Raw genomic sequence first — 26,142 nt, forward strand, 5'->3', positions numbered from 1 at the left:
TTTCATTCCCGCTGCTTTCCTGTGTTCAAGAAGCTCTCACTATACTACTCACTTTGATTCTTTTTTTTTTTTTGATAAAATACTCGCTTTGATTCTTGAGTCAGATTTCGTGCATTTATGTGCCACTGAAAGAGAGGAAAGAAATCAGAAGCATATATTAGCACTAGTGATAGCTTTCTAAAGACTTACTTTCATGAGCTATGCCAATGGAAGCTGCAAGCCCCAAGGATAGTTCGGCAGCCTCAAGTCCTTTCTCTTCACCCAACATCAGTGCCCTGCTAAAGATTAGAACAATTTCATGGTAAGAAGAAAATCACTTCATTCTTGTGCTCGTCTTTCTCAGCTTGAATTACCGTTCCATTGAATTCCTGACACTGAGTGGGAAAATGTTCTTAATTAACGCAGGAGCCAAGAAACCGGTTTACCAGTTTCTGTACGTGTTCAAGTTGGCGGAAGGACATTCAACCTGCATAGAGTAAGATGAATATCACAACTAAAATCTCTGTGCAGTATGCCTTTTAACTGCTTTATGAACATTGGAATTTCTTATTCATGCTAACCATCGAGATTGCTTTTCTGTTGCGTTTCAGTATCCCCTTTTTTCCAAGAGCGGATACTTCAAGAAAAGATTGGTTGAATCAACAGAGATTGGGCTGCCACCGGAATTCCCTGGAGGACCAGAAGCCTTTCAGATGATTGCATTGTTCATCTATGGTTCTACCACATTGATTGACCCATTTAACGTAGCAGCCCTGCGGTGTGCAGCAGAATTTCTAGAAATGACAGAAGAGTACTGCTCTGGTAACCTTTGCGATCGTTTCGACCTTTATCTGAACCAAGTTGTCTTACAAAGTTGGGATGATACCTTAATTGTGCTCCAGAGGTGTCAAACTTTGCTTCCCTGGTCTGAAGAGTTGCTGATTGTGAGTCGCTGCATTGAGTCTCTTGCCTTCATGGCTTGTATGGAGATTCTTGACCCAGAGAGGAGACGGGACAAACCGGTCGTTACGCTTGAGGCACTGGCTAGTCAAGCGTGGAACTGTGAAACAGTCAAAGAGATTGTCAGCCAGGATCTCTGGATCAAAGATCTCATTGCTCTCCCATTTGGATTCTTCAAGAGGATCATAGGATCCTTGCGACGACAGGGGATGAAAGAAAAATATGTGAGTCCTATCATTGTTTTCTATGCAAACAAATGGGTAATCTCACAGAAGACGAACAAATTCTGGGAAAGCTACAGGGAGAAAGTTGGGGACGATGATGATGCAAATAGAAAAGTCTCAACGATACTCGAAGGTATTCTGGATCTCCTGCCTATGAGAGAAAAGGCTAGCAGGCTGATTCCAGTTGGATTTTACTTTGCATTACTTTCAAAATCCCTTGAAGTTGGTTTGAGAAGTGACATCAAAGCGAAACTGCAAGATCAGATTTCAGCCTTGTTGCATTTTGCTCATTTGAAAGATTTTCTTGTTCCGGCAAACGGAAAAGACTCGATCTCTTCCAGCTTGGAGGTTGCTACAATGGAGGGCATATTTTCAACTCATGTGTCATTGAACATGGATGCAAACCACACTCCTTCAGCAGCTCATTCAGTTGTTGCAGAGTTATGGGATGCTTATCTTTCCCACGTAGCCCGTGATACGAAAATGGGACATGAAAGATTCATGGAACTCATTGAAAGAGTACCAATATCCTTCAGAGAGAGCCATGATCAACTCTACAGAGCAATGAACACCTTCCTGCAAGTAAGCCCCCAATGTGAAACTGAATTATATGATCAGTCTGAATCAGTTTTCTCACACTGGACCTAGTTATATAAGCTTCAACATTTAAACCTTACTTATGAAATGGCATCTTTAATTTCTCAGGCACACCCAGAAATGTCTCAAGAAGAGAAAGGAGAAGTTTGCAAATACCTTGACTGCCAAAAACTAGCACAACAGGCATGCATTGAAGCTGTCCAAAATGAGCTGATGCCTCTACGTTTGATAGTCCAGGCTCTGTTTGTTCAACAGCTGAGCACACACCAAGCCTTCAAAGAATGCTCGGACTCGTTCAGGTTTGCACGTTGTGGGGATGTCTCTGGAAGCCTATCAAGCTCAAGGTGTCCGAACTCCAAGAGCCAGACTCTAGGTGAAAGTCCATATACAGATGGAACTGAACCAGCTAGTAGGCCGTTTAACTTCTCTCTACAGAAAGACAACACAGTAGAGGGATGTAAATTCTCACGAAAGGAGTATGAATCCACGAGCTTCAGAATAAAGAACCTTGAACGAGAGCTGTTATCCTTGAAAAGGACCCTGCAATTGCAAAGCATTTCAAAGAGCACAGAAACTATGCCAACAAAGCAACAAAGCACTAAGCCATTTGGTTTGGGAGGTAGATCACAAAGCAAAAGAAGGAACCCAGTTGGACAAGTCACTGGATGCATTGGTTCTGTGAGCTTCGCTTCACAAAGAAAGTATGCTCATAAAATAATGAAGGTCTTTCATCGGGTGACCTTGTTTGGAAGTAAAAAATCAAAGAGAAAGCCTGGAGCTCCTGGAGTGTGGAACAAGCCATTGTAGCAGAACAAATGCAACAAGAAGATTAATGAAAAAACTATGTTATGAACACAAACTAGTTGTGACTCGCCAAACTATGGTATTCAAAAATATTTTGTATACAACTCAGAAACATTATTAGCATGACAGCCTTCTGATACAGAGTGATCGATACCATAGGCAAAAGCACTTTCCAGCCAATGAAAAGCTATCCAATAAAGGTAGGATAAAATCATCCTAGAATATACGTCTCCAAAATCTACAGAAACAGTCTAATTTGAGGCATGCATGCTTTCTCTACCAAAAAGCCACCTAAAATTCAGCTGCAATATTCGTACAGCCAGATCTATCATCTAATGAGATTAGTATAAGGGCAAATGCAATGGTGAAGTGGTATTGGGCCAACAAAGATGTTGTCTTTTGCTGATGTGGTTGTATTGTAAAATGTGTTTTGCTTATGTGGCTGTATTGGGATAAGTGTTTTGCTGATGTGGATGTATTGATATTTAATGTTTTGGTGTAGTTTTGTTGTGGATAATATGGAGGAATGGAATGTTGTTGGGTTGGGTGGAAAGAGAAAGTGTGTGGGAAGAAAAAGTGTATAGAAATTTGTGTTTTGCTGATGTGGCTGTATTAGAATACGTGTTTGACTTGACTTTTTGTGTAATAGAGGTGGGACCGGGCCAACAAAAATGTTGGCCCAGTAAATTGTTTCTTATTGCATTTGCCCTAACCCACAGCCAATCAGCAAAATGTTGAATTTATAACATGATATAGGCATTTTGATAGCTTGATTGCCCACAGTTATGGCTGAAACATTACTCTTATTAATTCTTCACCAAAACATGCTATTTGCAATAAACCAAGGACCAAATATACTAGAACAGTAGAACCCTGACATTAGGCGACATACTTCTTCTCCTGCAGCGCCATTCATACCCCACCTATAGACATTTTAAGCAGTCTAACAGGCAGTGAAAGGAGAATGTCATGAAAGATATACAGTCAATTATGAAACGACGAGGTACACATCTAAGAAAATTACCTGTACAATAAGGAGATATCATTTTACAATATGATGCTTTTATCTTCCTGCTGCACAACATTATTATTCAGCTCATGAAGTTGCAAGTCTCGCCTCAATGACATTGTGAAATTGTGGATCATTAACAGCTGCATCACAAGGCTAAGAGTAGTCCATTTCAGTGATTACTGGATCACAAAATTGTTTGCCATTGAACCCATTAGTTGCATCATGAGGCTGAGAGTCATCAACCTCTTTAGCTTTCATTTAACATAATTGTGAGTCGTTGACCTCATTAGTTTCGTTGCCAAGTTATATATCATCAACCTTCTTAACCACATCAGATAGAAATGCACTCCTATTGTGCATAAGCAGCATCACTAAGCTGTGAGTCATCCAAACAAAGTTTCTCTCCACAACTACTATTACAAACCCCATTTATTACTTTTATGCTATAATACCACATTAGCACTATTATGTAGAGTGGTTCTATACAAACCTATTTTAAGATTACTAATGACCAACTTGACAAGTGTTACGTCCAAATGTAGAGAATCAAGTCTGATTTTGATAGAGTATTGTTTGAATGACCAGATTTATGTATGGTTATCTCACGCTATTTGCTCATACTTTTTACCACAATAATTGCAATTTGTGATAACAGAAACCAAAGTAGCAAATTTAAACAATGCCAATCTCAACATAATGAAAGAGCAAGACTCGCCAAATTTCAAGAAACCATTCAGAGAAACCAAAAACCTATTGCATGGTAAATTTATGCAGTGTGGAGGTTTAGGGTTTAGGATATACATAAACATACATATCTGCAGACTCAAAAACTTTGCAACCCAAAGAAAAGATTCTCAACTTTCCAGAATTTAAGACACAATTTCAAGCACATATCTATGATTCAATAAGAATCAATTGACCAGGCGATATTTTCCATTGCTGATTCAGGGAAACTTCAACATGTCTATAGATTCTATGCAGATATAAATAAAAACAAGCCCAACAACATTCAGAAGCTATTGAGACTAGCAGGTTATAGCAAATTGAATCATCCTAAACAACAGAAGCAACCTCAAGATGAGTATCAGTTTTAAGTTTGCGAGACTCAAGCACGCTCCTCGTTGCTTCTATAACCGCCTGCCCATTCACATAGTGCTGGCGGCAGACCGGCATGTAAACATCAGCCCCTCCAATCAGTTCAGTCCGCGTCTCCTCCGTCTTCCTCAATGTGAAGAAAGCCTTTTTGCCACAGAGCTCACATCGAGCTGTCAACTTCGTTACAGTGTCTGCTAGGGGTATTACGTCGAGCACAGAACCAAAGCTTCTTCTGCAAATCCCAAACAAAATTCAAATCATCAACCAGTCAGTCATATAAGAAAATGTCGGTGGATGAATCGTGCATGTAGGATCTGTACCTTAAGTAATCACCGTCCAGGCCAGCGACAATCACTGTTTTGCCATCGAGATCTGCGGCCGTGCAGCAGAAATCGTACAAATCTTCGAAAAATTGGGCCTCGTCGATGCCGATGACATCCAGCTGCGGTCAACACGATGCACAAACATAAGGAATTTGTCGCGGATGAGGAGTGGAAAGAATAATTTAAAATCTACCTTTTCATAGGCATCATCGCCGAATCTCTGACGGAACGACATCAGATTTGGCAGTGCCCAGCACGGGAATTTCACTCCGTCGTGCGTTACAACTGAATCTTTCGCATATCTTGTATCTTTACTGGATTTTATCATCGCCACGTTTCTGAAAATTTCAAAAAGAAAAGGGCGTCTCAAATTGCACACTAAAACTACAATTAATCGGATTTCACTAAGTATAAATAGAATATTACCTGCCGTCGCTACCTTCCGATTTGATCCTACGGAGAAGGGCTGTGGTTTTTCCGGCGAACATCGGGCCAACAATGACGTGAACCTCCCCAGAAGTACGGTGATAAGAACTAATTCGAGCGGCACCACCGGCGGTCGTCGAATTGAAGCAAATCGAAGACTTCAACGAAGCCATGGCCTTATCAGGGATCGAAACTAGGGCTAGAAAGGCAAGAAATTAGCCTATGAAGGGAAGAAAATTTGAAATCTACCTTGGCGGGATCTCAGAGATGGGGAGCGTTCCATCTCAACTTCTGTGATTTATAGGAGAGGAGAAGCGGGTGCTCGTGTTGGATCTGGAATTCTGGTTTTTGAAAAATTCGGAGGGAAGAATTGAATTTAAGAATTTGGAGGGAGAGAGAACGCCCAAAGATTGTCTCGTACGCTAAAGATGACGGGAGAGAGAACTCCCAAAGATTGTCTCGTACGCTAACGATGGCGGCGCGTAACGGGACAGCGTGAGTAACGGCGTCAATTGACGGTTACACGTGTATTACGTGGCACCGATCTTTCTCCCTCTTTCAAATTTCAATTTCTGTTTATGGGCTCAAAGATACATATCCTTCGTTGGATTGGAATACAAGGAAATGAAATGATTGGTTTGATTAGAATCAAAAGGTGGAGACGCATTGTATTTTATGCGTTGCATGTGAAGGATGAAGCAGTCTCATAGTAGCCGTTTGGCTACGCGTTTCACGCCGTCAAAACGCACAAATTCGCGTTGTAACCATGGTTTTTGGAATTTCACCTGTTTGGATATGGGTTCCATCTCGAATGAACGGAGTTCAAAAAAACGGAGTTTCACTTAACAAAACACGGACTTCGACGTCAAAACAAAAGAAGTATTTACCTTTTTGCCATCATCCTCTCTCTCTCACGTCTTGCCTGAGCTCTCCTCGCCATTTTCCGGCTCATCATTTTTAAACCAGATGGTGCAAAAAGCAAATCACACGATCAAATTCGGACGGAGACACAGTCGCTGATCACTGGTTTATTCTGTCCTCCTCTAATCTTGCCGTTGTTTATGGGTTTATTGTGGATTCTATCTCCAATTTTTCCGATGAATCCATAGCTGCTGATCATGAAGATCTATGCACCAACTAGTAGATCTGAGTCGAGATTGCACCGATGCATGCACCAATCCTTGGGTTTTGATTTTGTTTTATATTCAATACACTCATACTAAATTAAATTTAATTCGTATTCAATACAATAAACTGCAATATGTTCCTTTCAAAAAAAAAAATGGGTATTTGATAATTTGATATACAATATATTAATAAATTAACCACAATAATAATTTATTTTTATAAAATATTTATTCATAATAAAAATAAATTAATTATTAAAAAATATTTAAAATACTTTAATGTATCTTTCAAAAAAATATAATATAATATTATAATGTAATATATTATATTATAATTATTATAATATATGTTGAATTGTCTCACATCAAATTAAATCAATTATTTTATTTTAGATTAATGTATAAGGTAAACGTTGAGTGATTTTATATTAATATTATTAGTCATCTAATATAACTGTAATTTAGATACGCCAAACGCACCTCACAGTACCGCACCACAGTTTTAAAACTAATGTGCCAAACAGTTTTTGCGTTTCAACTCACCTCACAGCACCACAGTTTTATAACTCACAGCACCACACAACATTCCCAAACAGGCCCATAATCACATTCCCAACTAGTGGCAGGCTGGAGGCCGACCATCTGCCCCACTATGCCCAGTCCATTCCAGATACAGTAACCAAGGGTTCAGATTTAATTTGGCCACTGAAAATACCAAAATGACCTCACTTACCACCACATTGTCATGACATTGGCTCCATGACTGAAGGGTATAAAAGGAACTGAAATTTTCACAACTGTAATGGAAAAAATAGCTGGAGCGTTCATGCCCAGCTAGCCAGTGGAGAGACCAAATGTACCTTTTGTGATGTGCACAAAGAGAAAGATGCTGCATTTGCTAGTTAATTATATTCCCTAAAAAAACTAAAATACTATCAATCTCGACTTAATCCCATTGCTGGTCTCTCAAAAATGTAAAAAACATTGAAGAAAAACCGTCTTCCAAATTTACTTGTTTTTCTATCTCAACTATCTCAAATGATGAGATGAACATACACGATTTCATATGGATTATGTGAGACCTATGATTTTTACATGAAACATGTGCATTAATTTTAACGTTTGGGATAAGGACAAAAAAAATATTGAGATGCTTAGCATTTTCGAAATGATGTTAGAGGAGATGTCATGATCCACAATAATTTATGAATGAAACAAAAAAAACAATCTAGTAATCAATGCAATTGTGGCATGAACACAGCCATCTGACATGTGAGATTTTTGCAGTATATGATTCAACTGGATAGAAGCGAAGTGTGACAATGTTTTGACACCTTTTGCTTTGGGACATGGTACTTGACAAAAATAGACGGATTACCAAATTAGGGATACAAGCATGAGAGTCAACATTAAAACTAAAAGAGTGTCATATAAGTTACCCTAACATAACAATTCATTTTTCACACTTTTGGGTTCTTAAGATCAATATGTATTTTAGCAAAACCAATACGTCAAATATAAATACACACTAGTCACGTGTCGAGTTTTGACCCAATATATCTTGTTGTCATATGAGAAATTTATGTGAGCGCAGGTTTAATGACTCGAGTTTATATTCATATTAGACAAAAATTCTCTTATGCGGATGTCCGCAACTTAATAACTTGCGCACTCCATTTTTTAAGTGTTTTTAAAAATGAAATGACAAGTGAGGTCCATTACTTTGGGTCTCATATGTTTCAAATCAATGGTAATATTGAGGTGCGTAAGTTAATATAACTTGCGGGTATCCGCATAAGAGAATTATCGTCATATTAGATATCCAAAGAACAAACTTATGTGGTGTTATTCTCGAATAAAAAAAATGTACATACATTGTAACATTTGAATATTATAATATATAAGAGGATATAATTAAGTTCTAGGGCTTACCATATATGGTGATGGGAGAGCCACGAAAAGCATAACAATTTAACAAATACAAGCATTGGTTGGTAATTCTTTCCATAATAGGTAGTGCATTAGGTACGTGCCGTCTGTGTAAACTTAAAACAAACAACACCACTCATATGAGTGCATCACAGTCGTAAATCACTACATCAAATCTTAACAATGCATGCTTGATAATCATCAGATTTTATTTGTGGCCAATGCTGGATCGATCATGGGGAGGAGAATAAAGACGGGTGTCACAGTATTATATCGAATGGTTGATATTTCATATTTGGAGTAGAAGGAGTGGCCCCCACGGACATGGGTGTGTTTGAATCCATTTGGAAAATACCCCTTACATACATATGGATCAAATGGAGGAGGATAAATAAACCCACCCTTCACAATTTTATTATCTTATAATGCAAAAAAGACACGAAAGAAGAGAAAATTAAAAATCACGCACATCTTACTTTTTTTATTCGATTTTATTACAATTTATTTTCTATTATTTTTTTTGGAAAAAAAGGAAAATAAACTTTCTTCCATTTTCATAGTCTCTATATATTCCTCACACCAGACAACTAAAAACCTTCTCTGCTCAGGAGCCATTTCTCTATAAAACTAATGTTATACTTTGTTTGATAACAGAAATTTGCGTTTGGCAATCAAATTGAAATACATAGTTGAAAGTAGAGTGGAATTGTCTAAGAGGGCATATCTGTAGAGGAGGATGAGCATGCCCCCTGTTATTATTATTCTGCCGCCTCCCAGATCTTATTAGTTTTTTTTTTTGCGAGATTTGGCATCTGGGTTTTTCTCCAATCGGTGCGTTGGGATTCTGGATTTGGATATCGATCTTTGCAGTTTCTTTTAAATTTTGGAACTCGATGAATTTTGCGATTGATTTTATTTTATTTTATTTTTTTCTGGGGTTCCTTTGTTTTGATTTTTGTTTTCGGTCTCAGGTGTGGTTAATTCTCGGTCGCTTGGTTGATCAGAGCAAAGATCTGTGATTTCTAGATTGAATCCAAGAATTTTTAGTTTTGTGCCAAACATACCAAGCTTGTGTTTCTCTTAACTAGCTAAGAAGGTATAGTATCATGTTACCTGCTTAAGAGGTATTGATTATGTAATGCTATTCTGCAGTAGAGATGTTTATGATCCATCGTCCACATTTTTATTGTTCTTCTTCAGTAGAGATGTTCTTCTGCTGTTGATATAGAATTGGGTTTTATTATTGATCAGGATCCGCTGCCAAATATCTTTATCGCATTGACGCTGTGTCTGATTGTTTAAAAAGAGAAAAAGTTATGCCTTTTGTTTTCAATCGACTAATAGTATTGCTCTGCATTTGCTGACCTATGAAGTTGATAATTCATTTCTTTCTGGCATGTAGAAACGATGCAATCTGACAATGGCAAGCTGTTCATTGGTGGCATTTCTTGGGACACCGATGAAGAGAGCCTCAAGGAGTACTTCAGTACTTTTGGGGAGGTGGTGGAGGCAGTGATAATGAAGGATCGGACCACAGGACGTGCCCGTGGTTTTGGTTTTGTAGTCTTTGCTGACCCAGCTGTTGCAGAGAAAGTCATTAAGGAGAAGCACAACATTGATGGCAGGATGGTATGTTGGTCTGAACTACACTTGAAGTATACTTTTCAGATTCTAAAACACCGTGACTGATTTGTCAGTGATGGTTTTGTTTGATGTTACAAGAAACTTAAGGAAAGTTTCGCTTCCTGATCAGACTGAAGAGTCGTAAACTGCGGGAATTCATTTTAGTATTGATACTGTAGTCAATGAAATTCAAATTAGAGCACGAGTAAATCACCATTTTTGCTTCTGAACTGTTTATGTCCATATGATAATGCTAGTATTATTTTGCAATTTTATCGAGTTCATGGTGTTCATATATCTTTTGTTGTTTGAGCCCGGTCTTAACCAGCAAGTTCCCTATTAGGTTGAGGCGAAAAAGGCTGTTCCTAGGGATGATCAGAACATTCTGAGTAGGAGCAGTGGTAGCATCCATGGTTCTCCTGGTCCAGGTCGCACAAGAAAGATATTTGTAGGAGGTTTAGCATCCACAGTCACAGAGAATGATTTTAAGAAATACTTTGATCAGTTTGGAACGATTACCGATGTTGTGGTGATGTATGATCACACCACTCAGCGGCCTAGAGGCTTCGGTTTTATTACTTATGACACGGAGGAGGCAGTGGACAAAGTGCTAATGAAGACCTTCCATGAACTGAATGGCAAGATGGTTGAGGTTAAGCGCGCAGTTCCAAAAGAGTTGTCCCCTGGTCCCAGTCGCAGCCCACTAGGAGTTGGTGGGTATAACTATGGTCTGAATAGGGTCAATAGCTTCCTTAATGGTTACACTCAGGGATATACTCCAACTACAGCTGGGGGCTATGGGCTTAGGATGGATGGTAGATTCAGTCCAGTTGCTGGTGATAGAGGTGGCTTTCCCCCATTTGGTTCTGGTTATGGAATTGGCATGAATTTTGAGCCTGGATTGAGCCCGACCTATGGAGCAAGTGCCAATTTTAGTAATAATTTCAGCTATGGAAGGGGTTTGAGCCCTTACTATATTGGCAATACAAGTAGATATGGTAGTCCTATTGGATATGATGGAGGTAATGGAGGAAATACTTCATTTTTCAGCTCAGTTACTAGGAATTTGTGGGGGAATGGGGGGCGTAATTACAGCACGAACTCTGGAAGTTCCAGTGCATATATAGGATCTGGAAGTGGGAGTATTGGAGGAAGTGGCTTTGGAAACAGTGGAGTTAATTGGGGTTCTTCTGGCATTTCCGCTCAAGGAGGAGGAGCTAATGTTTCTAGCAACAGTGCAAATTTTGGGTATGGAGGTGGTGATAATAGCTTTGGTTCGGGAACAGGAGGGTATGGAAGAAACACAGGAAATAGTGCAGTGCCAACATCGTCCTATGCTGCTTCAAACGGTGGTTTCGATGGAGCCTTTGCAGACCTTTATGGTGGAGGTTCAGATTATGGTGACCCCACCTGGTGATCATCGAATTCTGATCGAGATGGATCTGGTTCCTTTGGTTATGGGCTCAGTAATGCAACTTCTGATCTTCCAGTTAAAACTTCCCCTGGTTATGTTGGTGATTATAGTATCAATAAGAGACAGCCAAATAGAGGTAACAGCTTTTTCTTCGAGAAATTCATTTAATTACCAGCTCATTTTTGTTGAGATCTCTTCCCAAAATCATTCAATTATAAGAAAAGAAATGGTTGCTAAAGTATTGAAGTAAATAGTTCAGAGTGCAGATTTTTTTTTATCAGTTTCAGAGTGCAGACTTCACACTACATGCATGTGAATTCTTGGTTTTGCATCTTCTTTTTAATATTATGTCAGGAGCTCTCAGATTGCGCCTTTGTGTTCAACCTCTATATCAGGAACCTGTTTCTTGTTCTCTGATGATATCTTTTGTAAAAAATCATTTGTGGTTAGGACTTGTCAGATTGGCAATACTTTTTGATGACTATATAGTAGATATGGTATTGAAAGATGATCTTTTGACTCAACCATGTTTGTTTTGGTGGGATCAATATGAAGGATGAACATTTAGTAAACATTCAAACGTAATGAGATCTTGGTTAGTTGAAATAACTGGATGGACTGTTGTTGATACGTGTCTTCCTTTTTGGATCATATTGACCTAGTCTCCTCGCATTTTGTTCCTTGGGTCAGTATTGTTTCTCAATCATGCATGGTAGAGTCCGACTCAGTATCTGTCCTGTAGTGTCTGCGACTTGTAAAGGTGCCCTCTCTACCTTAACTTGTATGGCAAACAAGTGAATGGGAGTGGAAATTCGACTGTATCTTTTTATTGTTGTTTTGCAATGCATGATGTCATTCAGAATGGCTTGACACTCCTCTATTGAAAAGAATATGTCACTGCTCTGCTTTTGTAGATTTATATGTTCTAACTTGCTGGCAGATTTTCTTGGTTTTGATGTTGTTTCTGCATGCACAACTCGCAGGTACAATGTTGATATAGTGAATCAGAAATGAGCTTATTCGTGCACTCAAATTAGAAAAGTGAAATGATCTAAAGTCCCTTTTTATTTAGTTTCATTTTGTCACAACGAAAGTGTTATCTTGAATGTTGCTCTCAGATTTGGTTGAATTTGTTCATGAGAATTGCATGCTTCTATCTTGAATCTCAAAAGAAATGTCAGCATGTTCATCAATATGATGGGACTTTCCTGAATTCACATCTGTTTGTGCCGTTATAGTGTGACAGGGTTATGTGATAGATAGGATGCATAGGGAAAAATTTGGAATGTATTAAAGTATTTGTAAATAGAGATGTGATAACAGAGGTACAAGAAATACACCGAGGTGACAATTAATAAAGATATGTTGAACAATTAAGATAGGAATTCAATCGAGTGTTTGAGGTTTTGAGCTTGTCAATTCAGTTTTCTTGTAGAGTGCAAGTTTTAACTGCTTACAATAGTATATATTAGCTTGCATAGATTTGAAGTTACATCATGAATTCTCTTACAATTGAGAAAAAGCAGCAATTACCCTCCAGAAAACGAGTAAGAACAATAGTTCTGTCCTAATCCCTGCTTCAAAGTACTGATTTGGGAATTGAGATGACTAGAGGAAGCATCTTGTCTTTGATATGGACTTCTATACTTCTAAACAGAAGATGATTCTTGAATGCTATTCTTAAGGTTTTATCTAGTTTAGTGGCTTGTCTTTGTATGTGTGGGGGTTAGGCTAACTGGCTAAGTACATTTTCCATTCCTAGACCTTGCCACTGAATGTTAACTCTACTCTTGAATTGTACTCGAGTTCTCACCCGGCTAAAAGATATGGTTGTTGTAGCTCGTTACCTTCAGGTGGCCAAGGAAATGGCTGTGGTGTAGATGTGTTTTTGTTTGGTGTTTAAAGTCGTGATTCTATACTATCCGCTCCTTTTTCTTTTCCAGTCCTTTTTAAGCTCTGCTAGATTTATTCGTGCTACTTATAGCTACTTGACGCATGTTTTTACGTTGAATTAGTTATGAGTCATGCTTCTAATACTAATTTGTTATCGTTCTTATCTCTTGATCCAGGAATTGCTGCCTAGGAGGCATTTTGGTCATCTCGACATTGTAGGTGAATATAAATCCGGCGAAGCAGGTGAACTGTGAATTTTGAACACCCCCTATTAATACATATCTGTTAAACGAAGTTGGTTTATCTAGAGCTAACTGGAGTGTCTCTTGAAGAATTAAAATTTTAGGGATAGACTCTACAAGTGATTGATTTTGTATCAAGGCTTGAGTTTTGGGTTACTTTTTAGGTTTTGGTTTTTCCTGTTATTCTTTTTTTCTTATTGAGTGAGATGTAGAATCAGATTGCGGGATATAGTCGGAAAATGTATCATGCATCTAAGATATAGACTTGTTTTTTGTTTTTGCCCTAGAATTTGATGGTCCTGTAAGTTGTGAATTCTTGTCAGATAAAACTTGGTTTTTTCTGTCCCCCATTATCTGGGTTTGTTTTTTTCCAGCAGATTGTAACCGATGATGAGGTTATTGTTGATTTTACTAGTGAGTGAGAACATTGAAGGGATACCCATCTAAACTTCTAAAGTGCCCAAAAAGTTACCACATTTTCTGATTCTTTTACAATTGGAGGGTTTTATTGAACAGCTTTGTTAGCTTCTGAAATGGATGTTTCAACTTATATATTTTCTTGCTTGGCTGACAAAATGGCATTGTCATGTCGATGCTCTAGTTCAATCGATACATCATGCATTCGTTGCATATTACACTGTAATTAGCATACCTGATTATTCTGGTTTTGTGTTTTACTGTTTATTTTTGCATAGCATGCACATTCTTGTATGGGTTCAAGTGTTGAGAAATCAATTAGTTTGAAATTATTTGCAAGGGTTGTTAGGGAGTCGGGTTTAGGTAGCTGTTTGTTGGCAGCTAAAAACAAAAATGTGACTTACATTTTTTTCCCAACCTACAGTCTTGAACACCCAAATATGAAATGTGAGGTGGACTTGTGTGGTCAAGAACTCATCAATTAGTTACCTAAAAAAAGATAGACTAAACCTTTCCACTCAAAAGGGAAACGTCTTATCTGTTACACCTCAGTAGGAGGCAAGAAGCCGCAGCTTCCTTTTATATTTGGTTAAGTAATCCTTAACTATTGTCTTTAACGGGGCACTTGTTAACAAATAGGATTGTAAATATGTGGAGTGTCCAAAGAGCGTAGCTAGACATCTATCGTATTCGGTAATACCTAACGCCCCCTGTGGGTTTTTTGGTCTTTCCGCCATGTTTGATATCCCAATCTCTGCTTTTTTGTCGACCTGAGTCTTTCCCAATGCAAGCAAAACTAAACACGACTGCAGTTGCATCAGGACCGAGAGTTATGATATTAGAGCCATCCAATCCAACCGCAATAAGAGAATGCATATCATTGTCAAAAATGTAGGAACAAAATTTTTAATGCCTTTTCTTTTGAGTTAATTGTGGCAGCCTGGTAGGAGGAAGATCGTTGAATTTACATTTGTAATACTATGTGGGGATACATGGCCATCAACTGTCAAGATGGCCGAGTTGGTCTAAGGCGCCAGTTTCAGGTACTGGTCCGAAAGGGCATGGGTTCGAATCCCATTCTTGACATCCGGAATTTTTTTTTTTTTTTTGTCAAAATTTGGCCAAAAACAATCATTGGAGTTGCGTCATTCTCCTCCTAACTCCTTCCAGCGATTCATCAGCCATGGCTAATTGGCTTTGGCTTTTTTTTTGTCAAAATTTGACCAAAAACAATCATTGGAGTTGCGTCATTCTCCTCCCAACTCCCTCCAGCGATTTCATCAGCCATGGATAATTGGCTTTGGCAGCTCACTCCCTTATATTTATGGGCATTCAGCTGAGGGGGGCCACTGAGACACCTGTCTACCATATTGGAATTATGCAGTCTTCGTATGATGTCGTTTGGGCTTTGAAAAGATGGTCGGGCTGATGAAATGCCGTGGGCTCGAAAGATGTATTTTTTGATTGGGCCTCTCCTGTGGCCCATGCCTGTCTTTGTATTACAAACTCGTCAGGCCTACTGGCTACCGGGGCCGAAGACCTAAGCCTAAGGCGCCACTCATAAGCCCATGGGCCCACACCCTCTCCTGGCCTTTTAACAGAGCCCAAGTTTTGTAGGAACTTTGGCCCAAACAACAATAATTAGACAATGTGACAGTAGGAGACCATTATTAATAATGGTGGATGAACCCACATGAGAGGACTCATATGATATCTGATTTCAACGTGGCATCTAAGGCAAGCGAAGGTCAACCCCTAGGGGCCCAAAATCTTGGGACTTTCCTTGAAAGTTGAAACTGGATTGCCAAGCCAAGTCTGTGTAGGCTAACAGAAGCCCGCTCCCGAGTCAACGCGTTATGAACTTATACCCATCTTTTTTTCTTTCCATTTTGTTTTTTTCCCCCCTTAAATGTAATCATTGTTTTGGTATTTAATATCAATATATTATTATGATTCAGTTTCATTCTTTGACCTTGATTTAGATTCTTATGATGTTTCCTTAATTTCCTTCATCACTATGTGTTAGATGACTTTTTCTCATATTCCGTATGCAACTCCAATACAATATGTTAAAATGGGGCTTGGATTGACGATTTTTGAGCTTAGGGTGCCATTTTGATAGTTGAAGCGATATAGCACCTCCGTTGCTCAAAATTATACGATAGTATTCTCGTTTGATGGAGTCTTAAGAAAATTTTAGCTTTCTTCATTGGAAAAAGATTCCACTTAGTAAACCAAATAAAGAATAAGTAAATTTTAATAATTAAACATCAAACCACTCAATTTGGTTAATTAATTAGGGAGTAGGTAGTGATGTTATATTTTTCATAAGCCGACTTTACATCCTTCTTTTGTTTGCTTCTCGTGTTAGCTTTCCAGAACATGCATTCATTAATTTTCTTCTTGGAAAGCTACGTGAGGGTTGTTGAATTGAACGTTGAACAAGAAAGACCAACCTCAACGGCCCAATATTGAATACTTCAAAAGTTTGAAATAAAGGAAAAAAAAAAAGATTTTTTCTATTCAGAATATCTTATTATGATTTGGTTTCCTAGTTCTTATTGAAGTAAGTTTCCTTAATTTCTAAATTTCCTTCATCTCTAGCTCCTCTATTCTCCTATATAAGTAGTCAACCATACCCAAATGCTAGAACAATATTAGAAACCCAAGCTTTCTTTCATAGAATTCTATAAACCTTCGCTTCTCTGCTTTGAATCTTCAGAAAAAAAAGAAGATTACTTTGGTTAGTTTGCAGACAAACCCAGAAACAAATTAGTGTCTAGCCAGCGTCTTCAGAATAGAAGAAAGCTATGTCTAGATCATCTGTAACTTTGTTGTTTTCTTGCTTTCTCATCGCTCTCTGTCTCCCCAATTCCTCTGCTCAAACCTGCAATTCTTACTCTTTCTCAAGCAACAGAGAGTACAGTTCATGTGTAGATCTTTCTGTTCTCAACTCCTTCCTCCACTGGAGTTATGATCAGTCAGCCGGAACAGTCGATATCGCCTTCCGGCACACCGGAACTGACTCCAACAGATGGGTTGCGTGGGCTCTAAACCCAACTAGCCAAGCCATGGCTGGTTCACAGGCACTGGTGGCATACCAGAACTCTAGTGGTGTAATCCATGCCTATACTTCTCCAATAACTGGCACCGGCGGCACAACACTTGCTCAAGGGGATTTGAGTTTCGGGGTTTCTGGGATTTCTGCTACGCTTGAGAATGGAGAGATGACGATTTTCGCTACGTTGCAGCTCGCCGATTCATTGTTGTCTACAAACCAGGTTTGGCAAGAAGGTCCAATGAGTGGAGGTTCTCCTGCCATACATTCCACAACTGGTAGTAATATGATGTCTGTTGGGAGTATTGATTTTAGAACTGGACAAACAAGTGCTGGCGGAGGAAGTATCACCTCCAGACAAAGGAAAAGAAATGTAAGCTTAATTAAATTGTTATCTATTTGTTTGTTTTCCGTCTTTTTTTTGGGAACCGAGAACGACACCATACAAGAGTATTGCTCCATCATGGTTTATATAATTGTTGACCTTTTTTTACGATTTTTTCAGATTCATGGAGTGCTGAATGCTGTGAGTTGGGGAACTCTGATGCCAATGGGAGCCATAATTGCTAGGTACTTGAAGGTTTTCAAGTCAGCAGACCCGGCATGGTTTTACATTCATATTGCTTGTCAAACTTCTGCCTATATTATTGGTGTTGCTGGTTGGGGAACTGGTATGAAGCTTGGCAGTGATTCTGCTGGCACTCAGTATAATCCTCACAGGAATATTGGCATAACCCTCTTCTGCCTTGGAACTCTTCAGGTATGTCTTTGAACATGAAACAATTATCTGATTCAAAATTTCTTTTTATGTAGTCTGATTCAGTATTTGTTGGACAGAGAATCTGTGTAATGGAGAACAATGACATTCCGTCTGTATTTTAGGATATTTGTTAAGGAAACTGATATGTGTGTGGTGTAGGTGTTTGCTTTGCTTTTGAGGCCAAAGAAGGATCACAAATACAGAGTGTACTGGAACATCTATCACCACTGCATTGGTTATGCTGTGATCATTTTGAGCATCATTAACATATTTGAAGGATTCAAGGTCTTGGACGGGCAGAAGAATTGGAGAACAGCTTATACAGTTGTCATCATAGTTTTGGGCTCCATTGCTGTTGTGTTGGAAGGTTTTACATGGTTCATTGTCCTCAAGAGGAAGAGAGTGAGTTCTGACAAGTACCCACATGCCACAAATGGAGCAAATGGTGTTAATGGATATGGTGCCACAGAAGTTTAGTTCATGATTTTTATATATCATGAATGTCCACTATTTTTTTTCTTCTTCCCTTTTTTGGCACTTTTAATACACCCTGAGTTTTAGGGTTTTCTGGATGATGCATATGTTAGAAGTTTTTGGTTGTGACCTGTGTGTTGCTCACAAGAGTCATTCTTACACTTGGATGGACTCTGATATTTGTTGGTACATATAGAGAGATTACATTATTACACTTTTCCATTAGTTCATAGGTATGTATAAATTCAATATAAATATATACCCCATGCTTCTTCATTTAGAATATGCTATTCTTTTCAGATCCTAAACATTGCCTAAATTGCAACTTTTTCTGTCTCCCAGAATTTTAATTTTGTGTCACTATTTTGAATCCCTATCAATTCATAAGTAACAAACTTCTTTTCCATATTAAAACAGTAACATTTACATTTACAGGCCGATATTGAATGTCCAAATGACAAGCTAGTATAGTTTTGTTCTCGATTACCTAAAAAATGTTAAGACATTTTCAGACTTTCAGCATATTTGACTTGGTTCAAAAAAAATTTTAATCTAAAAGTCATAGGTAAGGTATTCTATCTGTCTTAACATGCAATCTCATGTATTTCAGACACTTAATATACTGTATAAGCTGTTACAACTACCTAGTGCTAATGTTCAAGTATGGAAATCAGATACTTAATATTGTTCTAAAGTAGGGTTACATAGTTCACTGGCAAAAGAGTTGATGAACAACTAAAAACACTCAGCAATCAGTCTCGCACTCACAATTATCTGAATCCGCACCTGAACGACCATTGGTTTCAAGATTAGCAATCTCTTCGATAACTTGAGATTTGTCTGCTTCAAACTGCTCATCCTCTGCAGCCAAGCAGAAATTTTTATTCGTCATCAATGCTCAGATGATAAATTATAAGCATTACACAGTTGTGACAAAATGTTCTTACCTTTATCAAGTTTGAAGTCACCTAAAAATTGCAGGAGCTTGCTCTGATTTTTGACAAGAACACTGATTATCTCAGGAGGCTTATTTTGATTTGCCACAAAAAGCTATCACAAACCAATATGGAAATTTTCAATTTTGATCACGAGTAATTAACCAAGGCAAAAATATGGCCGTGTTTTGTACTACACCTTGAACACATGAAAGGTTTCTAACTGAATAGTTTTGTTTGAATCCTGCACATAGGCAAATCAATGTGTATAGAGAAAGAAAGACGCACTATATTTTTAACAGGCGTGTGCAATGTGCAAGCATATTCATGTATACTAATAGATGAGGGAAGCATACCATGAAAAGGTTCATCAGGATCCTCATGTTACCTAAAGAGCTCACATAGCGAATCATCACTGAAGAATTTGAACGATCAAGTAACATATTTCCCAGGAGCTGAGACAAAGTCAAAATGTTAGCATTGTTTTTATGGCGATGGAGTTCTCCTTCTTCTTTTTTCTTTTGCATTCACTTTGGAAAGGTTGTTGAGGCTTCAATACAATTTTCATTTCGCCGACAAATAACATCCAGTGAAAATTGAACATGAAAACATCACGGACATGACAGTTGTCGCATCAAAAAGACATAATAATGATTGTGCACAAAGCTAATACAAATTTCGTTATACAGAATCTAAAGAATAACTTCACAGTAGGAATACCTTAAGAGCATGCCGCCTGGTTATGTAACAGGTAGATTCCAGCAACTGTGTATTGTATTCTTGGAAGAACTAAAACCAGGAAGCATAGGACAATTTCAGAATCTGTATTTAATAAAAAAAAAACATAAACAGGGTAACGTGGCATGGACTGATTTCCATTTGGCTATTGGCATATTCCCATATCACCACAGAGAGTTATTTGCCTTGAGGGGCAAGAAAGTCATAACAAACAAACTGCTTTGAAAAAGCAATTGGTATGATGATGCATTCTGTATCTTTATTAGAATAGACAATTTCAAACCAAGGAGGACAAACTTATGATAAATTCACATATTGGGTTGATGGCCATTAAAAGCTCCCTCAAGGCTTCAACTATTTTCAAAATTATTGCGAACGTATTAGATACCAGAAAGTAATACCAATGTAACAATGAGTTCCACAGTAGCTTTTCTAAACAGATTGGAAAACCAAGCAACCCCCAGATCATGAAATGTCATGATCTTTCAATTGGTTCCATCATGTTTAGGTTGATAGTCCCAGGATAATCTTACCTTTTCCACTTTTATGAAGATAAATGGTATTTTCAGTCTAGGCATTACACTTGTAAGTCTGAATTATTGGGAGAATGGAAGGGGAAAACTTGATTTTATCTAAAGAAACCAGAAAACAGCATAAGCTAATCCATGAAAGTTTTACCATCCCCATGTGGAATGGCGCAACACAGAGATAATGTAGAGCAACATGAAGTCAGCACTTACCCACTCATAATTTACGGAAAGAAATTCAGCAACAGTAGACTTGTGCCTTGTCAAAAGCTCCTGTGAAAAATGAGCCGAGAAAATAATAAATGTCGCATGTAGAAGTTCTTAAGACCCAATAAGCATCTAGACCAAAATTTTCTGATTAAAATGGATGAAAATTTTTTTTACAAGACATAAATTTTTTTATTTAAACTTGCAGAAAGTATAGATGTGTACATAATATAACATTATGTAACAGATATCTGTTAAAGATTCAAAAAAAAATCTCTCTCCAACGTACACATAATTTGTTGGTAATTACAAGGAAAGACAGATAAAAACATGAAGAGCTGTGATAAAGAATCAGTTAAAAAAGTCAATGAGACACCAAGGCAAGAAAAATGAAGACAAGAAAAGCGTATTCTATTAAGTGTACTCAACTTTAAAAGTTGCCTGAGCATCAGATGCAATTTCAAAATTCGGAATTTGTATGTACTCAAAAAACTTTTTTGTGTGGTCTGATTCCAAAATGTACCTGTAAAATCGAACACGAGGGAGAGAAGCAATTAAGAAGTCTTGAACTTGTAAACAAGCTATATTCTGAGATGACATGCTAGAAGAAATAATTTAGATTATGACTTGAATATGAAACTTGATTAGCACCAAGTAGGCTAGTAATTCCTCATCACATCTCCAATCACTCACTGGAAGAACATGAATGCAATAATTGGGTCACTGGTCGAGTGGCTGCAAGCTTCAAATTTGAGGTTTTGTACAGTTAAGCATTTGAAGTACAGAAAATAAAAGGTTTTAAAGACCTACCAAAAAATAGAACAGAAAATAAAGGTTTTAAAGAGAATTTATTGAGATTTAAAATATATGTTCTCTACAACTTACTGTCTGGTTGTAAACTGAAAGCATAACTCCTTGACAGGAGTTCAAGAAACACACTGTTATAGATAATTTTGATCATAATGACAGCCCAAAGCTGAAGCAGGAATTAACCATTTGCAGTCTGTTTTCTGCATTCATTTGTGGATGAACACGCACTGGGCAGTAATGCAAAGACCAGAAAATTTTAACTCTTTAGAATAAATGATATCCATGTCACTATATTTGTTACATATGGACGAAAAATCCTGCCACGATTTTGATAATATTCCCTAAATCTCAGAAGGTCATCGGAAAATCAAAAGATAAAATTTGGGATCATAGCTTATCAATACACATTTAGTGAGTGCCTAGAATTAGCATTTGCTCCATTATATAATGCTAATTCCCTAATTATGTTTCACGATTTATACAATTATAGTAAGAAAAGAGAAAAGAGAAATGCTTACCTTGCCACACACTGGTGGCGTATACACTCCCTTGCAATTGCTCCATAGGTTAGAGCAATATCACCATTTTCATAGCTACCAATCAATTCGTGTATTAGTCAAATGCCAAGGCTGCATATTATCTATTGGTACATTGACCAGTGAGAAAATGTTACCCAGGTAGCAAAATATCCATAAGATCTAAATTCTTCTGCATATACTCTGAAGCAATTAACTCTGAATGGACCCTTTGTCTTTGCAAATTTGCTATCACATGAGTAGAATTTTGCCGAGCCTGCAAAATAAGGATTTAAATTATATAAATAGAAAGTTTCATACAGTGAATCAATGAAAGTGTAGTGAAAGCTCATCCTGCTTTCTGAAATATGCTCAAGGTTCAAAAGCAGAAAATCTACAGCTGAGAGAAATAGAGTGATTACTACTCACCCCTGTCTCCAGTTTCGGTATACACATGATAAGAAGCCGGAGCATGTCCTCTTTGAAGAACTCACGAGTCAAATGCGCACAAGCATCAGGATTTGGCTCCGATTGGCCATCCCCAAAAAGGACGGTCCTCATCTCAAGGATAGATCTGCCTAGTTCACACATCTGTTTGCATTTGTTAATCAGTGTCAATGTAATACATGATTAGATATCTGGTTACAGATAAGCATATATATAGCTAAGCAATCTGCATATATATGCAATAAAATATGGCAATTAAAAATTGTGATTTAGGGCTAAGTATAACTGCAAGTAGAACAATCAAATGAGTTTCTTCTTCTAACTTCCGTTGGTCCCATGAATTTTCCACCTTCCAACTTATACCATCTCAAATTCAAATTCAATCCCATCCCAAGTTAGTTGCAGATTGCTATTCCTCAAACACCCTGATTAATTATATCCCATTTGTCGAAACACAAAGATGCCATATTGATCCCTTGATCATGGAAATTGAGCCAGAAAAAGGGGTAATTAGAAAGCCACATTTTGCACAACAACTAGAAATGAGAGAAGAGGGAACCTTTTCCTCGCGTTTGCGCTCGCGAGTCTCCGTGTTGCGGTCGACATAGAGGAGAAGCTCACGGGTGTGGTGTACGAGCTCCGACGGCGACCGTGGCTTCTGCTTAAACAGCCCCTTCATATTGTCCTTTCAATTCTCTTCGTAGATCTTCTGTTCTGGCTGAGGCGACATGATTAGGGTTTTAGAGGATGATGATGAAAGGATCAGATAGAGCGAGACGGTTGGGGAATTGTCCATGCAGCTGCATGAGGAAGATAAAAGGCGATGATCCGCTGCGGTCAAGCGCACTAATAGGATATGGGCTAGGCCCAGGCCTGCTTAGAAACCAGGCTACTAGGCTGGGCTGGCAGAGTCTTTTATCTTGCCCCAGGTCCATGTAGCTGTGTGACGATGATCCGCTGGGATCAAGCCCACTAAAAGAATAATGGGCCGGGCTCAGGTCTTGAAAGAAATCAGGCCAGTGTACTGGACTAAGCGACCCTTTTATCTTGCTGCAGCCTGCAGGTCCATGTAGCTGCATGAGGCGATGATCCGCTCCTGCAAAGATACCAGAGTAATGGGCTGGACTGAACTGAGTTATTTAACTATGATCGATTAAGAAGTTGGGCTAGGCCCAGGCATTCAAAGAAACAAGTGGGCTGGGCTGATCTTTTCATAGATGTCATAATAAGATCCTATATCAAAAGAACAGCATGTGAATTGCAAACTCCCTATTTAGAATTGTCATGTCTTTTTCATACTAAATTTGATTTATATTTGTAATGCTAAATACTATACATTTATGATTTTTACAAAAATTTCCAAAATATTTTGATGCACCGTGCACAAATCCTCCCTTAAAACCCACTCCCATACCATTGGGATGAAACAAAATTGAACAGCCCCAGATCCCAATTCCCAATCCATCACTCACTATTCAATTTTTTGTTACCATTTTCTGATCGATTATATCCACACAAACCAAGTTTAGAAAAGAAGCTAAAAACGCACAATATTTGAATCATAACACTAATCTTCCTATAGACTAGGGACTAAAATAGCACCTAGTTAGTTGATTAATTCAATGATGTTCAACTATAAAAGCCCATCATTTATACAAACACAAAACACAATAAACAAATAAGTTTGAGAAAAAGAAAGAAAGATGGGTTTGAAGTTCAATACTGTTGCATCTTTTCTGGTGTTATGCATTCTAAATGCTAATGCCAAAGTGTTTGATATAACTAAATATGGTGCAGGTGTTGGTGGTGACGCTACCCAGGTAAGTAAATAAATTATTTGTGAGATAAATACAATTTTTGGTCACTTGGAAATTTGTCAATTTCCAATTCAGTCACCAAATATTCACACGTTCCAACTTGAAAATCCAAAGTTGAAAACAATATGCACACATGCATATTTCCTAATGTTAGGGTGGATTCTTTATATTAGTTTTTTATATCACATCGGCAATTTGACTACCCGAATAGTCGAAAATCTGCTGAAACAATTTTCAACTTTGGATTTTCAAGTTTGAGCGTTTGAATATTTGGTGATCTGAGTTGCATTGCCCCGTTGTTTTATGATGCAATACTGACTTGATTTCTCAGGCACTTACAAAAGCTTGGAAGGAGGCCTGTGCATCTGCTACACCAACCAAACTTTTGATTCCAAAAGGGAATTTCAATCTAGGCCAATTGAAATTGAGTGGTCCTTGTAAGGCACCTATTGAAATTCAGCTTCAAGGCACATTGAAGGCTCCAGTAAATATGGGTCATTTACAGAATTCTGATGGTTGGATTAGCATCAGTTATATTGAAGGCTTTACAATGTATGGTGGTGGAGTCATCGACGGCCAAGGCGCGGTTGCTTGGAAGAAGAATGATTGTCACAAGAACTCCAAATGCAGCGGCCTTCCTATGGTAAGTTAATTCCATCGTTCTAATTGTTAAGATTCATTACTTTGTCATTCAACCCAATAAATTAACTCGTTGATTTGTGACGTTTTCACATATCAGAACATCAGGTTCAATTTCGTCACAAATGGGTTGATTAAAGGTATAACCACAAAAGATAGCAAGAACTTCCATGTCAATGTTTTGGGATGCAAGAACATTACTTTCCAGCATTTCACTGTTTCCGCACCGGAAACAAGCATCAACACCGATGGAATACACATCGGCCGATCGGTCGGAGTCAAGATACTTGATACCAGCATTAAGACCGGCGATGATTGTGTCTCAATCGGCGATGGCAGCCAACAGGTAAGCATCGAAAGAGTGACCTGTGGACCTGGCCATGGCATCAGCATTGGAAGTCTTGGAAAGTATCCAAATGAGGAGCCTGTGAAAGGAATCACAGTCAAGAACTGCACCATCACCAAGACAATGAATGGTGTGAGGATCAAGACATGGCCTGCTTCTCCACCTGGGTCTGCAACTGACATGCATTTTGAGGACATTATCATGAACAATGTTGGCAACCCAATCCTCATTGATCAAGGCTACTGCCCTTACAATCTATGCACTGCAAAGGTACTCTACATTGCTCAAATCTTGTTAGATATACCTTGTATATATCTCACCAACAACTTGGCAATAGCCTGTTTGGTTACCATATTGAGCATAAAAAAGACTAATGGGTAGTTTGATTTTCTGTGTTTTAGGTACCATCAAAGGTTAAGATCAGCAATGTTAGCTTCAAGAACATCAGGGGAACTTCTTTAACTAAAGTGGTTTCAAAGCTGGCTTGCAGTCCTGGATTAAATTGTGACCAAGTTGTGGTGAGTGACATTGATCTCAAATACAGTGGACCTGAAGGTGCTGCAGAGTCTCAATGTTCCAATGTCAAGCCACAGATTACTGGAAAGCAGAACCCACCAGCCTGTGCTGCCCCTGCCACTGCCTCTGCTTAATTTTCTTTGAGAAGCTGCAGATATGGATCCAACAAGTATAAGCTTGTTTTTGTCTCTTGCGAGGCTAAATACCCTGTATTGTATTTATAAGGAGAGCATGTCTCATGCTCCATTTTATTTGTATTTTTTCCTTCCACCTTCATGCTGCTAAGTG

General features: G+C 38.3%; 6 protein-coding genes, 1 long non-coding RNA gene and 1 other non-coding gene across 8 annotated transcripts; 5 read left to right on the forward strand and 3 right to left on the reverse strand.

Annotated features, from left to right (window-relative positions):
• On the reverse strand, positions 1-699 carry LOC119990638. Its single transcript, XR_005466075.1, has 3 exons — positions 561-699; positions 190-466; positions 1-125 (listed from the first exon to the last, which is right to left on the reverse strand). It is a non-coding gene; the product is annotated as an uncharacterized LOC119990638 (long non-coding RNA).
• On the forward strand, positions 121-2,836 carry LOC119990636 (BTB/POZ domain-containing protein At5g48130). The gene is made up of 4 exons (XM_038836647.1): positions 121-301; positions 406-475; positions 591-1,745; positions 1,869-2,836. Exons 1-4 carry the CDS (start codon positions 201-203, stop codon positions 2,565-2,567), a joined length of 2,025 nt encoding a protein of 674 aa, XP_038692575.1. The 5' UTR covers positions 121-200; the 3' UTR covers positions 2,568-2,836.
• Positions 2,837-4,392: 1,556 nt separating this feature from the next.
• On the reverse strand, positions 4,393-5,783 carry LOC119990637 (thymidine kinase a). Its single transcript, XM_038836648.1, has 4 exons — positions 5,421-5,783; positions 5,188-5,332; positions 4,992-5,113; positions 4,393-4,903 (listed from the first exon to the last, which is right to left on the reverse strand). Exons 1-4 carry the CDS (start codon positions 5,591-5,593, stop codon positions 4,630-4,632), a joined length of 714 nt encoding a protein of 237 aa, XP_038692576.1. The 5' UTR covers positions 5,594-5,783; the 3' UTR covers positions 4,393-4,629.
• Positions 5,784-9,015: 3,232 nt separating this feature from the next.
• On the forward strand, positions 9,016-14,124 carry LOC119991693 (heterogeneous nuclear ribonucleoprotein 1-like). The gene is made up of 5 exons (XM_038838097.1): positions 9,016-9,307; positions 9,448-9,572; positions 9,879-10,105; positions 10,443-11,649; positions 13,583-14,124. The coding sequence occupies exons 3-4, from the start codon at positions 9,884-9,886 to the stop codon at positions 11,514-11,516; spliced, it is 1,296 nt and encodes a 431-aa protein (XP_038694025.1). The 5' UTR covers positions 9,016-9,307; positions 9,448-9,572; positions 9,879-9,883; the 3' UTR covers positions 11,517-11,649; positions 13,583-14,124.
• Positions 14,125-15,070: 946 nt separating this feature from the next.
• Positions 15,071-15,151, forward strand: TRNAL-CAG. The gene has a single exon. It is a non-coding gene; the product is annotated as a tRNA-Leu (tRNA).
• A 1,472-nt stretch (positions 15,152-16,623) lies between these two features.
• On the forward strand, positions 16,624-18,640 carry LOC119990893 (cytochrome b561 and DOMON domain-containing protein At5g35735-like). The gene is made up of 3 exons (XM_038837029.1): positions 16,624-17,496; positions 17,629-17,883; positions 18,043-18,640. The coding sequence occupies exons 1-3, from the start codon at positions 16,876-16,878 to the stop codon at positions 18,358-18,360; spliced, it is 1,194 nt and encodes a 397-aa protein (XP_038692957.1). The 5' UTR covers positions 16,624-16,875; the 3' UTR covers positions 18,361-18,640.
• A 297-nt stretch (positions 18,641-18,937) lies between these two features.
• On the reverse strand, positions 18,938-23,336 carry LOC119990896 (putative MO25-like protein At5g47540). Its single transcript, XM_038837031.1, has 11 exons — positions 23,096-23,336; positions 22,519-22,680; positions 22,248-22,366; positions 22,093-22,167; positions 21,194-21,287; positions 20,771-20,830; positions 20,013-20,081; positions 19,649-19,747; positions 19,492-19,536; positions 19,305-19,407; positions 18,938-19,218 (listed from the first exon to the last, which is right to left on the reverse strand). Exons 1-11 carry the CDS (start codon positions 23,213-23,215, stop codon positions 19,103-19,105), a joined length of 1,062 nt encoding a protein of 353 aa, XP_038692959.1. The 5' UTR covers positions 23,216-23,336; the 3' UTR covers positions 18,938-19,102.
• Positions 23,337-24,239: 903 nt separating this feature from the next.
• On the forward strand, positions 24,240-26,020 carry LOC119990943 (exopolygalacturonase-like). The gene is made up of 4 exons (XM_038837085.1): positions 24,240-24,356; positions 24,685-24,996; positions 25,093-25,608; positions 25,740-26,020. The coding sequence occupies exons 1-4, from the start codon at positions 24,240-24,242 to the stop codon at positions 25,986-25,988; spliced, it is 1,194 nt and encodes a 397-aa protein (XP_038693013.1). The 3' UTR covers positions 25,989-26,020.
• The last annotated feature ends 122 nt before the right edge of the window (positions 26,021-26,142 follow it).

The sequence above is a fragment of the Tripterygium wilfordii genome, chromosome 22 (genome assembly GCF_013401445.1).
Source record: "Tripterygium wilfordii isolate XIE 37 chromosome 22, ASM1340144v1, whole genome shotgun sequence".
In the NCBI taxonomy this organism is placed as follows: Eukaryota; Viridiplantae; Streptophyta; class Magnoliopsida; order Celastrales; family Celastraceae; genus Tripterygium; species Tripterygium wilfordii.